Source organism: Varanus komodoensis, unplaced genomic scaffold, assembly GCF_004798865.1.
Source record: "Varanus komodoensis strain SLA01 unplaced genomic scaffold, ASM479886v1 scaffold30, whole genome shotgun sequence".
Lineage (NCBI taxonomy): Eukaryota > Metazoa > Chordata > Lepidosauria > Squamata > Varanidae > Varanus > Varanus komodoensis.
Window position 1 is genome coordinate 525,937 of NW_025335762.1, and position 18,042 is coordinate 543,978.

Sequence of the window (18,042 nt, forward strand, 5' to 3'; positions counted from 1 at the left end):
CCCAACACACACACACACACACACACACACACACACACACAAGCAGCAAAACTGCTACAGACAAAACCAAGAAACTAGACCAAGCCTTCCTTTGGACTTTGAGAGTTCAGCCCCAGGCTATTTCCAATGTCAGGGCACTAAAGAAGTAAAGCACGGATAGTTTAAAACATGTGCAGAGTGCCTTCCTCCTAAACCCCACCCCTCCAGCTTGTCACCAAACACTTAGAGTAGCCTTCCCCAGCTTGGTGCCCTCCAGATCATAGAATCATGGAAGAGTGGAGTTGGGAGGGGCCATGAAGGCCATCTAGTCCAGCCCCTGCTGTTGTAGGACACCGCATTACAGCATCCCACTCAGAGGGCTGCCCAGTTTCCCCTTGAATGCCTCCAGTGTGGGAGAGCCCCCCACCTCTCCAGGCAGCTGGTCCCACTGCTGTGTTGCTCTGACAGTGAGGAAGCTTTTCCTGATGTCCAGCCTGAATCTGGCTTGTCACAGCTTGAGCTGATTATTCCATGTCCTATGTATTGGACTACAATTCCCAGAATCTCATAGAAACATAGAACACAGAAACAGAGTGAGTCAGAAGGGACATCCCTGGCCATCTAGCCTGACCCCCAACTCCAGCCGGCTCCGCTCATGGCATGCCCACCATCTCCTGCTAAAGCAGGTGTAGAGGAGCCCATCTTAATCCTGCAAAGAACCGGGAAGCAGAGTGTTGGCAAAGTGGCAGGAAAAAGTCTCATGCAGAAAAGAACTTACACCTGTTTTCCCCTAAGATGTCACTTTCTCTTCCCTTCGAGATGCTCCAGGGCACAACCACTAGGGGGAACCTGGTAGAACAGAATTGTCCCAATAGACATGGGTTCCATCCTGCCATTGAAGGCCCTACCAGAATTTCATCCTTTGTGAAAAGAAAAAAGAAAAAAACACTGAAATGGCTGCAAAGCATGGAAGGATGATGACGTCACACACAAACCAGCAAACTACCACGAGTGAGGAATCACAAGTGCACAATGACTGGCTTCTTGCTGTGCTTATTTAAAAGAGCAGAGCAGGACTGTGAAGGGCTGGACATTTTGGAGGACTTTCATCCACAGAGGCACCATAAGCCCGAAGCCACTTGATGGCACATTACAACAGCAATGTATTTGAAAGTTTTATATCTTGTTTTTTGAGCAAATGATTGGAGCAAGCCCCTTAAAACTGATAGGAATATAAAAGAACTATCCAGGACCCTTGTTCCTCCAGCCAGGAACAGAGAACAGAGGGTTGGAACCAGGCAGAGTCATGCTTTGAGTAGTCCTATTATGGTCAGTGGGCAAGTAAGCCAAGGCTTAAGCATGGACCCCACTTAACTCCCCTGGCACCTAGGAGCACTTTTCAGATTAAAAATCCCAGCCTACGCAAAAAAAAAAAAAAAAAAAAAATGCTTCAGAAGCCCTTCCTTGGCATATTAGCTTATAAGATGTGAACAAATGTAAGCTCTGGCTTGGCAGAGTAGTCATTCTTCATTTAATTATTCTGCTTCATCCATTCTCCAAAGCTTTCTGAACTGTTCACAACAATTCATAAAACTACAAACCACAAAATACAGGTGATACCATAGCACATAAAATTCTGATACAGAAAATTTAAAAACAGCTTCAACAGCCAAAAACAATTTAGGTGAAAATGCTTAGATGTGTTAAGAAGAAAGCTGATGTAAACACGTTCATCATTTGCCATTAGATACTATTAAATGCCTGAGGGGGAGGGGGATGAGGATGAGGATGAGGTTAGGGCGCTGAAATCCTGTGTGTGCACAAGCATAATATGTATCAGTTTGCAAACAAATCCAGTATGATCCAGTTGTGTCTTTTAGCAATAATCAAGTATGATCAATAAGACTTTTGGGTAAGAGATGTAAGAGCAAGCAGAATTTTTCTAACTGCTTTAAAACCATTTTCCTAAAAGTCCAGCTTTTGCTGTGAAGCAGTGACAGCCAATGAAGCCCTCTATGAAAGCTAGAAGAATAACGCATTGGTTAACCTTCCTTGAGGACCGGGAGACTGTCCTGATGGGTGTCCACACGTCGAAATGGATCACTTCACCAGTGGGCAAGGCGCATGGGGAGAACGAGGGTGCACTGGCTTGGGCTTCTTGGAGCAAACCGGAGACATAAATATAATGCTGCTTACCATCCGTACAGTGCAAAGTGCTTTAAAGCGTCACCCAAGTCACCTTCACTGTGGATCTGGAAGGCAGTTCAGCATTAAGATGGCCCTTTCATTGCAGGGAAGAGGCGGGGGCCACGGAAGGGGTTTCAAAAAGCAGGGGTGGGCAGAGGAAGTAGATCTGCAGGGCGCCCCCTGAGGGCTTTGCAGCAGGAGGCCAAGGGCGCCTGACTCCCACAACAAAACTGCCTCTCTTCCACCAGGCCTTTAAATGTTTCTTGGGCATGGAACCGCCACGGGAAGGGTCTCAGAAGAGTCTGCTGGATGGGTTTCCACCCTTCCTCAGGGTGGCTACCTCCAGGGACAGCCTGGCCCTGGACTATTGGTATGATCTGGTCAAGATAATTGATCCAATTTGGCCTGGTTGCTTGAAAAACAGCATTTATCACTCTAATGAGATAAACCTATAAAATGGGGGGGGGGGGGGACAAAAAGGAAATAAATCCGGAGTGACTCATTCTGTCAAAAGCAGAAAATACATCAATTTTCCTTAATTAAAGGGGATAACTAAACTCTTAACCGCTAAATCAGCCAATTCTTTCCATATCAGTATCTGGAGATGACGTTTCCCAGGGTAATTAATCTGACTGGTTTCTGGGTATTTGACTCATGGATAGGGTGGAAAATGAAGTTAGCCTAAATTGTTTGAATTACAGATGCATTCATTAACATCCTTCTTTCCAGCAGCAGTAGCAGCAGCAGCCGCCGCTTTCCTCTTTGGCACAACTGAGTCGCACGTGTGTTATTGTGAGCTAGCCACGGGGCCAGTCCCCGTGCTCACAGAGGGATGGCGACTTCCAGGTTTGTTGCCGCAGGACAGGACAGCTGGCAGGTTTCATTCCTGCTGCAAAATATTTCACAAAGCTCGTCGCTTTGCTTTTCACTGTCTTCTCTGTGTAAATTTACAGCAGTTTAGTTTATAGCATGTGTGGGACCACAATCCCTAACTGAACGCCGACCCTGGCCTGAGCTTTCTTGGACAAGACCGTCTCCACCTAAGACCTCTCAGCCTGAGGACTGGCTTTGGGGTCCCCCTTTGTTTTCCAACCCCCTGGAGGGTCCAGTGCCGTGAGCGGCCCCAGTCACTTCACTGCTTGGTCCTGATTCCAGATCACTGATGAATAGGTGGAAAAGAACCCTGTGAGACTCCACTGGTCACCTCCCTCCACGAGGAGAATTTTCCATTTATTCCCCACTCTCTCCTTTTTGTTCATTAACCAGCTGCTGGTGTGCTGGAGGACCTCTGCTCCCACTCCAGGACTGATAGGCTTGCGCACGAGTCTTTGCCCACAGACTTAGACAAAGGCCTTTCTGAGGTCCAGGTAAACAACGCCTGCTGGATTGCCCCATTCAAAAGCCTCTGAACACCCCCAGAGATGCCCGACAGGTCTGTTTCAGCAGGACTTGACCCTTTGTATGCTTACTGATCAGATCTTTAATGCACGTAGCACTTTCAACCAATTTACCAAGAATTTGGCCCAGAATTTCCTGGATCCCTCTGGACCCCTTTTTAAAAAACAATGTCATGGTGGCCATTCTCTAGTCCTGAGGCACCAAAGCTGTTTTTAGGGACATGTTACATATTTTTGTAGGAAGGTCAGCAATTTCATATTTAAAAACTCTAGGATGGATACCTAGGATGGATAAAGTTGATTTATTACTTGGAATTTGTCAGTAAAATTGAGAATTTCATATTTTGTCACCACTACCATGCCTTAATCTTTCAGCCTCTCTTCTGGAAAACATCGGTTCAGGCACACAAATCTGTCCAGTATCCTGAAGACAGATCAAAAGAATTTATTGAGCTTCTTTGCGATCTCTTTATCCTCCTTTAATTCCATTGTCATTCAATGATCCCAATGCCTCTCTAGCTGGTTTCGTTCTCCTGATAAATGCCAATACTCATTTATTGTCGCCCTTGATGTGAGCGGTCCTCAGAAAGCTTCTTCGCATCTCCTTGGTGCAAGCTTGTGCTTCCTTTGGGTGTCCTCATTTGGAGACAACGCCCGTTTTCTGAAAAGAGCCTTCTTCTCTCTGTTCACTGTTCTTTGGACTTCAAGCCACCTTTCCTAACTGACAGTTCACATATTATCTGAGCTTCTATTGTTGCAGTTTTGAGACAGCACGCATACCACTCCATATTATCCTCACAACGACAACCCTGTGAGGTAGGTTAGACTGAGCGGGAGCGACTGGCCCAAGGTCACCCAGTGGGCTTCATACTCAAGTAGAGACTAGGACCTGGATCTCCTGGGTCCCCAGCCCAGTGCTCTAACTGTCACAGCATACCGTCTCCTATGTTTTCATTTGTACAGTTCTGTAAAATATTTCCCAGCTTGTCCTCTGTGGTTTTGACTTGCCTGAGGCATGAAGCCCATTCCTCAAGCAAGTTTCTCATAACATAACGTGCACCTTTCTCCAGGTCACGCTTCCTGCCATCAATAAATCAAAAGCACAATTTGGTACAAATGGTCGTGTTAGCCAGCCCTCCTTGATCTGGCTGATATGAGCATTGCCTTAAAATTACCTACACCAGCCCTGCCTCCGCCTGTTAAAAATTGTCCCCCACCAATTACATTTGGTCCCGAAATTTGTGATTCGTCTACCCATTTAAGCCTAGTGATGCTCATGTAGGTGCTGCTCTAGCTGGCAATGAAAGCTTACTCCCTGGAACTCTCTTGGAACAGTACCCAACGTGTGCTCGTGCGTCGCTCCGCTGGATCGGCAGCTCCCTTCCCCAGGGAGCTTCCTTCCGGTCCAGTGGGACCGGCTCCTTTGCCAGGTGGCGGCTCCTCGGCGTTCCCGACCGGCATTCTCCTGACACGTCCTCCTGCAAGTTCCCAGAGGGGCAGGCTCCCTGCCCAGCTGGTGATGCGTCGCCCGGTCAAGCTGCATCCGTGACCAGCTCCGTTCCCCACAGCTTCCCAGCTCAAAGAATGGCAGGAAACGCTTCTGACATCACGAGCGCCGTGCCCTCCAGGTGGCTGCCGCTTCCTCCGGCTGTTTTCAAACACTTCCTGCTGTGCCCAGCATCCTAGGCCAGAGTTCACACCTCGCCTCTGCCACAGGCACACGCCACAGCCTTGGGCGAGCCTCATCCACGGGACAGAGATCCACTTTCTGGCCTTCCTCGCAGGGTTGCTCTGAGGACAGATCTGTCCACTGCCCATCGGGAGCAAGACCAGACCCAGAATACCCAAACCCATGGAAGCACCAAAAATGGGCTTGTTTGCCACTCTTCCCACCAGATGCTGCCCTCTGCTTGGTTGTCCCCGCTGCACCCTGAGCAGAGCACCCAGGATACGTGCCCGTTTCTCCGACTAGGGCTCCCCACACCTACCCTGCTGCGTTCTGGCCTTCTGCCTCCCTTGCAGACCTGGCTAGCAGGGCCCTGCAACATTCAGGCAGATGGCAGGCCCCCAGGCCACTCCTGGCTCATCTAGACCTTTAAACCCCCGAATGCAGGATGGCTTTATCCATCTGAGCATCTTGCGGGCTCTGCTTGCAGCGGCCTTGAACTTTGCTGCTTGGAGGATGCCCCGGTCCTTGCAGCCAGCAGCCAAGGGCAGTCCCCCACCTGAGGACAGCCAGATTGCCCCAGCCCTGAAATTTGAGAGCCACCCTGGAACCAAGGGTGAGCTGGACTGCAGTCCGGTGGCATGGGGCCAGTGACTGGGAGAGAGCATGGGATGGCCCCTGGCCGGGCAGAAGAAATGCTTCGTTTTGCCTGACATCGCTTGGCGAACACTAGTGGGCACAATGGAGCGGAGTGATGGAAAATCGCCTGCTCCCCCCTGGATTCTGGACCTTTCTTCCGCACAGGTTCTACTCCTTGTCCAGGAGACCCGGAGAGGGAGGTGAAAATCCTGAAGGTTCAGGTGAAACAGTGAATGTTGGCAGCCCTCGACTTCCAGCTTCCTTGGACAGTGTTGACCCGGGTCTTGTTACTCCGTGAAGCTTTGACCTCCTTGCAGATTGATCCTGGGAATTGCATGCTGGTGTGACCCTCGTGCACCTGATGCAGGAAAAGCTCTTGTTCAAGAGGGAGCGGGGAGTCCGTTTGTTCTGCTAGGGAGCTGAATAACAATTACGAGTTTTTATCACCTAGTTGGCTGTGGGGGCTGGTGGGGCAGTAGGTGGAACCGAGGGAGACAGAGCTGGCTACACCCCAGTCAGAACCCCATACAACTAGCACTAAAACATCATCCAGCTAACTCATCCCGTGGGAACCAGCCAAAGCCATCAATCAAACCTACAAGCCAAGCAGCCCAGTAATGATGATTAATAATTCAGACCCCATAAACCCAGCAAGTCAAAATGCTCCACGCATAATCCATGTGCAGTCAACTGCCTACCTGTCTACTCAGGAGTAAGCAGCATGCATGCAAAGGCACTTACCCCCAGACAGGTGCATAATAGGAACAAGGCTTCAGGGTTTAGCCATAACAGTCAGGACAGGCCACAAAAGCGAGCAGGCAAGCAGGCAAGCCGCCCAAAAGAGAGCAAGGTGGAGGTGTGCATGATGGGAGAATGGCAAGTGGAGGGGATGGGGAGAGCTGCACAAAGAAGCCCCGTGCGGAGGGAGTGGCGGGCGAAACGGCTGGCCCCCCTTGCCTGACGCTGGAGCCCGAAGGAGTTTCCCACGGAGCCCACTGGCGGGAGACGAGGGGGCCTTTCTTCGCACCGGACAGGGTGGGACTGTGGAGCTTCCTTCCAGGAAATGGTGGCTGAAGCCCCCTCGGTGCGGGTGCTCGAGGACGGGCTGGACATGCGCATGGTGGGCACGTCGTGAGCGGAGCTGGCTGGAGCCGGGGGTCAGGCTAAATGGCCCGGGAGGCCCCTTCTGACTCGCTCTGTTTCTGTGTTTCTAATGCAATGAGGACCCCAGCATGGATGGCTCTGAAAAAGGGGCAGCAAAGCCACAGTGGAGAGGGCCCCTGGTGGCCACCACTCATATTATTATTTTTTTTATTATTATTATTATAACATTTCTATACCGCCCCTTGCTGAAGCTTCGGGGCGGCTTACAGCACAATAAAATGCATTGAAATAAATTACCATTAAATACAAAAATACAAAAAATACACTGAGTTATGAACATAATAATATAAAATTAAAATAATCAGTATAAAATAAGTAAATAAATAATATAGGAGGAGAAAAGAGAAGGAAGAAGAAAGTTGCCCTGGCCAGATCATATGTTTTAACAATTAAAATGATGTTTAAATAAAAAGGTCTTTACCTGGCGCCGAAAAACCAGTAACGACGGTGCCAGGTGGACCTCTTTGGGGAGTGAATTCCATAGGTTGGGCGCCACCGCAGAGAAAGCCCTCCTCCGAGTACTTACTCTCCTAATTTCTTTCATGGAGGGTTCCTGCAGAAGGGACTCTCCCGCAGATCTCAAAGGGCGGTCGGGCATATACGGACGTAAGCGCTCGTTCAGGTAGCCAGGACCCAAGCCGTTTAGGGCTTTGTAGGTCATAATCAACACCTTGAATTGGGCCCGGGCTTCAATGGGAAGCCAGTGAAGCTGACGGAGGACTGGAGTCATGTGAGCATAACGCCCCGTCCCCGTCAGCAACCTGGCGGCTCTATTTTGCACCAACTGAAGTGTTCGGACCGTCTGTTGGCCAGTTGCTGGGGAACATGGGTGGGAGAGTGCGGTTGCGCTCATGTCCTGCTCGTGAACCCCCTGCGGGCGGCTGGCTGGCTGGCTGGCTGCTGTGCAAGCAGAGCGCAGGCTGGACGGACCCGGAGCTGCCTGTGCTGGAGCCACTTCGGCCGGTTTCCCGGGGAGATAATGAGAGACTTCTCGGCTCTTAGCGGCAACCAGCCACTCGGGGTTCTGCAGCCGGACTGCACATTTCTAATTGCATTAGGAAGAGCTATTTGCATTGTTGTTATGTCAACAGGCCATCAGTATGTTCAATTCCCTGTGGCCAACTCCTCCTTCGTTTTATTTATATGCTTGTGGTCTGACTTAAGAAAGAGTGTTTAATATTCAAATCCCTGCAAGTTTATTCCAGCTCAGCTCCTTTGGACCTACACGGGCAGAAGCTTCTTTGGCCCACGCTGGTCAGCGCTTCTGGCTGACGTCAGGTGGCCACAGCTCTCCATGGATACCCACCCATACAGCCCCAAACCTCCCCGGGCTGCTGCCATGTAGCCTGAAGGGCCTGGTCACGCCTCATCTTGGAAGCTAAGCAGGGTCAGGCCTGGTTGGAATCCGGATGGGGGACTTCAATGTTGTGAACCACCCAGAGAGCTTCGGCTATGGGTGGTATAGAAATATATATAATTAATAATGATAATAAAATAAAAGGTCTCCTGGATGGGTGGGGACTTGGCTCCTTATGCAAGCAGTGAGTGTGTGGCACTGCTGTTGGCGATGCCATTTCTAGGTGTGATGAGGGACAGGGGAGGCCCGCTTCGTATCATCTGCATGTGCCCAGATTCAGTCCCTTCCCTATGTTACATTCTAGGGCTAAGTGACACTGGGGCACCCCCCTCCCCATAGGAATGTGTTCAAATTCAACCCCAAATGGCTCAGTATCTCTAGGTGTCATTTCTGGTCCAGCTTTGCTGGTTCAGAAGTTGGACTCGACGGCCTTATAACTCTTCAGGCCTTCCAATTCCACTATTCTGTGGTTCTGTGATTCACACAAGCATTTGCAATGCTCCGCTCCCGGCCAAACTCACTGGGGTTAGTGCAAGGATGATGGAAGCAGCCCCCAGGACAGGCGCTCCTGAAGCACCAGGGGGTCTCTCCCCGCTTTGCAAGCCTGCTGCATCAGAGAATTGCCTCAGCAGTGGGCCCTGCTTCCCGCCGAGGGGAATAGCAGTAGCGAAGGGCCCTCCAGGTAGGTGCCCACCTGTGCTCCGAGTCCCAGGGGCAGCATTGGTACTGCTGCCGACAAATTTTCTCATTACCTCCTTGGAAAACCTGTGGATGCCGCTGCAACATGGACTTCCACCTGCAAGTGAAAACAAGGACTGGTTCTGGAGGGGCACGTGCCCTCTTTCACAGAAGCCAGTCCCCTCTCTGAGGGGCTTTCCTTTAAAGACCGTGAGATGGGAGAGCTGGGCCTGGAAGGGGCCCATGCACAGGACCTGGGCAGCAGAATGAGCAGAGCGGCTCATGGCAGGGTAAGCGGCACTGCATTTCTTTTTAAATCGTACCATAGAAAACTGGAATCACCGTTCTAGTTTTGCAACAATGCATGTAAGTTGAAATATACACATTTTGTGGGGAAAATGCTCCTCTTTTCTTGGTGGGCGTGTCCTCTTTCAGTGACTCGCAAGTGGCCTCCCTGGTCCATTTCTCACCGGGCCTGGTGCAACGTGGCAGCTTCCCTCGCAGCCCCTTCGGTGCTCAGCAGGAATTTTCCTGGAGCGCAAGGATGGCAAGCAGGTGCTCGGAGGCTCCAGTGCTCCTCAGAGGGTTGGACTGGCTGCATTTCCATGGCTGCTGGCAAACCCGTGGTTTTTGCTTGGTCAGTTCAAATGCCTTTTATTCAAATGTCATCTCTTGTACAAGGAAGGTGTCTTTGGTCAGGCACCTTCCATTTCGGAAGAAGCCGAAAATGGCTTGAGTGTGATTTTGCTTCCAAATATACAATCACGCTTAACTTTGTTTTTTAATTTATTTATTAGATTTATAGCCCGCCTTTTTCTTTTAAGAACTCAGCAGCTTACATCATTCTCCTTCTTCTGCTTCGCTTACTTGCAGTGTCGTCTGTAGCTTTTGCTGGCTGCATTAGTGCCCGCCCTGCACAAGCTCGTTGCGAGAGGAATGGATGCACAAACTGCGGCCTGCAATCCCTCTTTCAAAGCACTTTCTGCAGAAAAGAAACACACCACTATCCAGTCCGATGTTCCAGGCTCCCAGACCTTTCACTTCAAAGCGCTGCTTTTTGTCTTGAGGGCCCTTCACAGCTTAGCCAGCCCTTCAGATACTCTGCTCCTGCCTCTCCAAATATTTACCAAGACCACGAGTTCTTTTTCTGAGGAATTTTTTTCTAGTCGCCCACCATCTGAGGTGCAGCAGGATGTAACTGAGAGGATCTTTTCAGTGGTGGCACCCCCATTGTCAAATACTCTGCACCGACTTTTTAACTTTCCCAGGCCTTTTGAGACCCATTCATCTATGCTAAAGGTTTTTATGCTGTTTACAGATGCTGCTAAGATAAATAGATGTAGATTTGCTTTGTATTTAAAATAGCTTGATGAATTTTGATTGCATGTTATTATTTGCTAAGCCCTCTAGGGAACTCACTGAATAGCATGATGGAATGTAAGAATCATTGCAATATCCCTGCATCCCATTCACCCTCTGCAGGGTAAGGTTTATAATCCTGACTTACCTGACAATGTCACAGTCAAGGTCACGGCAGGTAGATTGGCTTCCCCTTTGTCTCGCCTCCTGCCCTCCGGCCAAGATGTCCCTTTGTGCCAAGTGGAGAGATGCGTCACACTGTCCCCTGGTTTTGCGGCTGTTTTCTATCGCCCCCTGCCCCCTGCCTTGACATCTGTTGATCTTTATGGCTGGGTTGCTGGTATTTTTCTTTCTCCAAGAGGCTGCCCGGAGCGGTGGGTGCAGATGCAGCGCGCAGGTCTGCGGGGGTGTGGGGGCGTCTGCTCGCTGCAGCATCCCCGCCCAGGATGCGTCCCAGTTGCCACGACTACTGCAGCTTGCCGGCGCTCTGAAGTGAAGGCAAGATGTGTTGGATTAGAAAGACCTTTGTCGCCAGCCCTTGGCAAGGCGGAGAGAAGCCTGCTGAGGACGCGAGCTGGCTGGGGATGATGGGAGTTGCAGTCCCGCACATCTTTTGGTGCTGGGGGAGGCAAGGGCAGCCTAGAGCAGGTACGCTGGTTGGCTGCAACGATGAGGATCCCTTCGGGCTCTGGTCGCGGGGGACAGGCTGGGAAGACCCCAAGAGACTAGTTCTGCAGCCCTGCAAGAAGAGGCGGCAGCCCCCCTCCCCAGAGCGGGTCTGTGTGTCCAGGAGGCCCCCGTTTCCCGGCCGCCCCGTTCGCGCTCGGGAGGCTGGTGCGTGCCGTCTCCTCCTTTCCAGCCTCTTCCTGACGGCTGGCAGCACCGGCGGGCAGGATGCGGGGCTGGCTCCCACAGGGCAGGCCCCCCCCGCGCCCCCTTCTCTGGGCGGCCGCGGGCTCCGGGCTGAGCTGCCGGGCCCTTCTCCGCCCCCGGCACGCAGCGCCTCCTCCCCCTCCTCCGCTTCCCGGCCTCGCACTTGCGAGCCGCGGGCGGGCGGGCGGCCCGGGGGGCGCGGACAGGAGTGGTACCCACGTGCGAGGAGCATCCCGAGCCGCTCCGCTCACGCCCAGCCACTCTTGCCCCAGGGGTGGAGTTTGGGGCGCGCGCGTGCCAGTGTGTGTGTGTCTGTGTGTGCGTGCGTGTCGGGGCGCGCGCGCGCGCGCGGGAGGGGGGTCCCTTGCCTTCTTAAGGCAGCCCTTCCGCCGGACCCTCTCCTGGCTCTCCGCCCCGCAGCCCGGCCTGAAGCGCCGCATTTCCAGGAGGCGGCGGCGCGGTGGTCCTGGGGGAGGGCGCCGCATTCGCGCGCCGCGCCGCGCCTCGCCGCGCCTCGCCTCGGCATCCCGGCGCATCCCTCTGGGCGCGCGAGGCGAGAAGGGGCAGGAGGGCGGCCGCCGAGGAGGCGCCATGCGCGGGGCCACGGACGGGCTCGGCCCCGTCGGTGAGTGAGCGGCGGGCGTGGTGGGGGGAGAGGGCAGGGCAGCGGCCGGGGCGGAACGGAACGGCGCGCCGCCGAGCGCTGAGCGCCGCGCCCCCGTCCGCCCCGTCGCCGGCGGGCTCGCTGCCCCGGGAGCAGCGCCGTCCGCCCGCACGCCCGGCCCTTCCAGCACCGGCGCAACTTATGTAAGAGCCGCACGCGCCGCCGCGCCTTGCCCAGCTCGGCCTCCGCGCGGCGGGCAGCGCGCGGCAGCCCCGGCGCGCTGCCGGGAGCACCTGTGTCCTCCCTCCGCTGCACGGCCAGCCCCGCCTGGACGGTGGCTGCCCCACGGCACGCGGGTGGCGGGGGCTGCGGCGGGTGCGGGAAAGAGGGGCGGGCGCCTGAGCTGGCCATCCCCGGGGAGCCAGGACGCGGAGTCCGGCTGAAACGCCCAGAGGGAAAGTGCGCTCCGCACTGAGGGGTGGCTGCCATGTGATGCGTGGTTCGCCACCTCCAAGGAAGTGGGGGGCGGTGGGGGGGAGCAGCCCTTTGCAGCGTTTTCCGAGGGGGGGGGACAGATGTGCGCTGCAGTGCAGGGGAAAGGGGGCACACGAGCCCCAAACTAGGGCCGCGTGGAAACTGAAGCCGAAGGTCCAGGAAAGGAGATGGCTTCGGTGCAGGCAGCTCCTGGCTCTCACGTCCTCCCCTTGCCAATTTAAGGAAAGATTCGAGCCTCCTGCATCGGAGTGGCATGGGGGACAGAGCTCGGCCTGGACAGAAGGACGAACATGGTGCTTTAAGCTGCACATGAGAGCAGAGACATAAAACCGTGCGGTGCCCTGTGGCTCAGTGCTAAAGGCATTCCGCGCTCCTTGACAGGCGCTCGCGAGAGTCGTGTGACCGTGCCGTTCATGACCGTTGTTGTGGCAGGCTGGCAAAGAACCTGTCGCTCATCTGTGCCGATCAGGTTTCCCTTAGACGAGAAGAGAGCCAGAAAGTGTACAGATGTGGTAGAAATGAGTATAGATAGACAGGGGACTTGTAAAAAGACATTATGGACAAGTTACTTTTGAAGTATTTATTTACAAGGCTACCTTATCACAGTCAGTGGGCAGATGGAAAGGAAAAAACCCTGTGTTTTCCTAGTGACAAAATATTGCATTTTGTGTGCTGGAAAAATGTGGCATTTCTGTAACAGAAGTGCTTCTCCCAGGACAGAGATCCGGATCAATCACAACAAATGGGTAAGAACAATGCACTTCTCGTGCAAAAGGTAGGGCTTGTCTGGCAAGGCACAAGGTATGCCAGGCCACACAGAATAAAGTCACTGAAATTGTCTTTTCCTTTGTCTCCTGGAGATGAATGGAAGCTTCACTGAGCTATTCTTAAAACTGTACTCCTGTGTAACTAGCAGCCACGGGGGAGGGAGATGGCATTCCAAGATGCAGAATGAAATCTTTTGCTATTTTCAGCTCACAAGTCACTTTTGACTTGAAGCTTCTAGGATAAAGTAGGAGCACAAAATGTTAAGCCTAATGGCTACCTCAGCTCACAGCAGTGCAGAAATGTAATTATTAATCAAAAATACATGGGAAAGGACCAAGCAATCCCAGTTCAGGCCTGGTCAGGGTCTGGATCTGCCTGGGGATCCTCTGCCTTAAGTTTATATGTGTGTGGTGTCATCCAGTGTAGTTCTAAATTCCCTCTAAATTCGAAGGATTGTGGCCACCCAATGGGCCGTGGCAGGGACACAGACAAGGCTTGCCTCTGTGCTCCCTCCACCCCCAAAACGCTCAGAGGGGGAGGTACGGAGGATATAGTTTCCCGTTTGGATCCAACTCTTGCCATGGGCAGAGGCTTCTGCCTCAACTTTGGCAGAAGGCTGTTTGTACTGATATAAATTCCCGTTGGTCCATGCTCTGCGGAGCCTTTGTTAAAAGAACTGCACATCTTGCATTCGATGATCAGAGGGACAGGGAGGAAGGCCAGCGCACACCACGAAGGCGGCAAACACGAGCCCTTCTACTCACTTGAGGTCTTCCTTGTTGGCACAGGGTAGTTCCTGCGCGAGCACGCTGCCTGCCTGCCTGCCTGCCTGCCTGCCTGCCTGCCTGTCACATAGAGAGCGGCGGTGCTGCGGCTCCTGGCGGTCAGCTCCAGAGAGAACCGGTCCTTCCCGCCCTGCGGTGGAAGCGCCATGGACCAGCTCATGAACCTCCTCTACCTGAACTTCTCCGAGCAGCTGAGCCTGCTGGAGGGGAACGAGGTGCCCTGCAGCGACTCCGTCGGGCACGGCACGTTTCTGATCGTGGCCTACAGTGCAGTCATCGCCGTGGGGCTGATCGGCAACCTCTGCCTGGTGTGCGTCATCGTCCAGCAGAAGGAGATGCGGAACGTCACCAACATCTTCATCGCCAACCTCTCCTGCTCTGACATTCTCATGTCCCTGGTCTGCATGCCCATCACAGTCATTTACACCTTGATGGACCGCTGGATCCTGGGGGAAGTGCTCTGCAAGGCCAGCCCCTTTGTGCAGTGTGCTTCCGTCACCGTCTCCATCCTCTCCCTCGCCTGGATCGCCCTGGAGAGGCACCAGCTCATCATCAACCCGACAGGGTGGAAGCCCGCTGCCAGCCACGCTTACCTGGCGGTTGCCCTCACCTGGGCGGTGGCTTGCTTCATCTCCCTGCCCTTCCTCTCCTTCACAGTCCTGACCAACGAGCCCTTCCGGAACCTGAGCCTTCCCTTCAACCCCTTCGCCGACCACCTGGCCTGCATCGAGCACTGGCCCTCGGATGAGCAGCGCCTCACGTACACCACCTTCCTCCTCCTCTTCCAGTACTGCCTCCCGCTGTGCCTCATCATGGCCTGCTACTTCCGCATCTTCCTGCGCCTCCAGCGCCGCAAGGACATGGTGGAGCGGGCCAAGGAGGGCTCCCGGGCCACCAGCCACAGGAGGGTGAGCGTCATGCTGGCCTGCCTCGTGGTTGCCTTCGCCGCCTGCTGGCTGCCCCTCACCGTCTTCAACGCCCTCTACGACTGGGACCACGAGAAGATCCCCGTGTGCTACCACAACTTCATCTTCTCCCTCTGCCACCTGACGGCCATGGCATCCACCTGCACCAACCCCATCGCCTACGGCTTCCTCAACAGCAACTTCCAGAAGGAGGTCAAGGCCTTGCTGTATCGCTGCAGCTGCAGCGGCCACGAGAAGGACAAGTACGAGAGCTTCCCGCTCTCCACTGTCAGCACCGAGATCTCCAAGGCCTCGCTCCGAAGTGGGGGTGGCGCCGGCGCCCACGCTTGACTGCCGGGCTCCCGGGCGTGACCTGCCAACGCCAACCCCCCCCCTTCCTCGGCCTGCACCGAGGCGGGGAGCATCTTCATCCTCTGTGCGCCTCTCCAGATCCTCTGGTAACCTCGTCTGCCGTCTCATACCAAACTTGCATCAGGGATCATCTGACATTTCAGGGGGCACCCCGGTTCATACGTGAATTGAGGGGGGAAGGGAAGGACTGGATGGGATTGGACTGGACTGGAGAACGGTGTCATGAGTTCCAATCCTGACCTGCCCCAGTTCTCCTCTTCACCTCTGGGCCCAAATGTTCTGTCCCCTTAAACACTTGGCACTTCCTAAAGAATGAAAGCGTACCCCACTGGAATGAACAGAGGTCGCTGGAAATGACTCAGCAACTTGGTGGAGATCCAAGGGCTCCAAAATAATTTCATAAATGCTTTTCGATCAATAACGGCAGGTAAAGATTTCCTGGAGGATAGTGCACCCAGTAGAGCTCGGAAGGTAGAAAAGCAAAGCCCCCGACGTGCCTCCATTCACACGGAAGTCCCATGGCTGCTTAATAATGCAAAAGCAGCCAGGATGCCGGAAAAATGCTGCTGACCAGGTAAAACTCGGTGCGATCCTATGCAAAGAGCCTACAACTCCCAGAGTGCCCCAGCCAGCCACGAACCCTTCTTCCTGCCTGCACAGGCGCCGTCCTGCGCGCATCCTTAGGGGCACTGGGGTGCCTCAGGCGGAAGATTGAAAGCGTCTTGCTGCCCAAGTGATTAGCACCAGTCCCTTCCTGCCCCACTGTACCCCACAGCAGAATATCTCCTATCAGGCCACCTCTGTCATCCAAAATGAAATTGTGCAGTTATTCCAACTATTTATTCCTGAACCATTCTTTTTCCAGGCAATGGAAAAGGTGGGCAAAGCAGTGGGAACACATAGGAGGGTTCTCAATGGAAGGCAGTGTCCAGAGGAGCTGTAAAATTCCATGAATAAATCAGGAACATTGCACAATGCACGCTTCATCTGGGAGCACCCAAACAATTAAAAAGCAACCTTGCTATTACAGACAGACAGATATGGTTCAATTGGTTCTGCTCCTGACTTTCCATGAAAATTGGCCCATTTAATATACATGCTCAACTGGGAATAAGACGTGTGTAAGAAGAAGCAAAGTCTTGCTGGTTTGGGCTTTCTATGCTTAGGCGTGATTTCCCCGTGGGAATCCTGCACTCATTCATTGCACATTTCCTTCTGGGAGAGAATGATGAACAGGGTCTCTTTAATAAAACTCTCTGCAACCAGCACTGTCTCAAAGGATAAATCAATCGCTGCATAATCCGGCTGAAGCCCATTTTCTCAGAACGGTCTTACCAGCTGGTGCTTAATGAGAGCGCTGGCCTTCGCCTCGAGGCAGCCATGGCCTGGTGCAATTTCATGTCTGTGCCAAGTCCATAAGCAAGCAGAGAGCTAATTTGCCCCGTTTATAAGAAAAACAGAGAGAATCCAGATCAGAGTATGAGGTCACTTTTGCTCTCTTGTTTCATAGGCAATACGCAAATATGCATATAGGTACATTGTGAGCATACCTGGAAAGCCTAGACGGATTCTATCTTGGGCCAGATCTCAAGGCCTGAACGTTTTTGTGGTGGCCAGTTTGTGCCACAAAAGGGAATGGCACACTCACGGATCACTGTCCTGAAGAAGCAGGGCATTTCCCACTTAAAGGACATGTTGAAGTCGGTAGAAGGCGAGACCTGGAGCACCAAGTGCGGACCCCAGAGTCCGGCCAGATAATATCAACTGCAAATGGTGGCCCGATGCATCACTCATGAAGGCAAATGCAGTTGCTCCCTCCTGGTGTTTGCTGAAAGGCAAGCTCTGTGCCACGGACAGCAGGATCGCCTGTCATTCTATCATACTTTTAATTCCAGAAATAGCACAGATGACAAATTAGCTCTCTGTTTGCTTACAGACTTGGCACAGACAGAAATATCACTGTTTTCAGCAAGAGTGCCTCCAAAGATACCGTGGAGATCTGACACGTTAGAACAGAATGAATCGCTTGATTCTGGGGACTTTTGCGAGCCTATTCTAAAGTCAGGCTTGGGAGGCGTTGCGTGGCTGCCGACAGACGGGGCGTGAGGCTGAGCTACCCGGCCACCTGCTCTCGCATGCTTTGCAAAGCGGCCCTCTGGGAGAACCAGTCGTGCCCAAGGGCTTCCTCGGATGTTCTTGGGCTGCGGCTTCCGCCGTCTCCAACCAATAGGGATGATAGCCATAGTCCAACAGTGTCTGAGAACCCAGAGTGGGAAAGCCTGCAAGAAGACTGACTGCAAAATAACAACGTAGACATTTTAATAGGTGGTTAATAAGCTTTTAATAAGTTGAATTTTGCAATAATTTGCAAGGAGTGGGAGGGGAGGAAGCTCTCAATTCAGGATTTTGGGACACTGCCACAGGCCGGCTTCCCTGCATTCAGATCACGATGGTAGCAACACCGTCTGGTGACTGACACTGGGCAGCAACCTGCCTTCAGATACTTAACAGAAACAAAAGCTAAAGCTTTAGTCCTTCAGCAGGGGCAAAATCAAATGGCACACACATTTGGGGTTTTTTTGAAGCCACAAGTGTCAGTAAAAAGAAATATCTTAAAGGATGGCCTGCCCTTGTAACAGTGAGGAATCTTCTCTCATTTTAATTAAATGTTAAGTCGGGTAGCATTTCCTTTGGTATGCTAAAGAGCACCTTTTTTGCACATCACCACTGACATCAGTAGTTGATTAAACAGCTGATATAAGGAACTTAGAAAGCTGCCTATGGTTTGCATGACACAGTGAGCCCCCATGGGTT

The 18,042-nt window shown here is 53.0% G+C and overlaps 1 protein-coding gene and 1 long non-coding RNA gene across 2 annotated transcripts; one reads left to right on the forward strand and one right to left on the reverse strand.

Moving 5' to 3' along the window:
• Window positions 1-9,840: 9,840 nt before the first annotated feature.
• On the reverse strand, window positions 9,841-10,859 carry LOC123026997. Its single transcript, XR_006415433.1, has 2 exons — window positions 10,575-10,859; window positions 9,841-10,049 (listed from the first exon to the last, which is right to left on the reverse strand). It is a non-coding gene; the product is annotated as an uncharacterized LOC123026997 (long non-coding RNA).
• A 3,238-nt stretch (window positions 10,860-14,097) lies between these two features.
• Window positions 14,098-15,207, forward strand: LOC123027020 (neuropeptide Y receptor type 4-2-like). The gene has a single exon (XM_044437363.1). It carries the CDS (start codon window positions 14,098-14,100, stop codon window positions 15,205-15,207), a length of 1,110 nt encoding a protein of 369 aa, XP_044293298.1.
• Window positions 15,208-18,042: the final 2,835 nt, after the last annotated feature.

What these genes read in the sequence shown, in the direction of transcription:
- LOC123027020 (XM_044437363.1), top strand. Translation starts at nt 14,098, where the DNA reads ATGGACCAGCTCATGAACCTCCTCTACCTGAACTTCTCCGAGCAGCTG.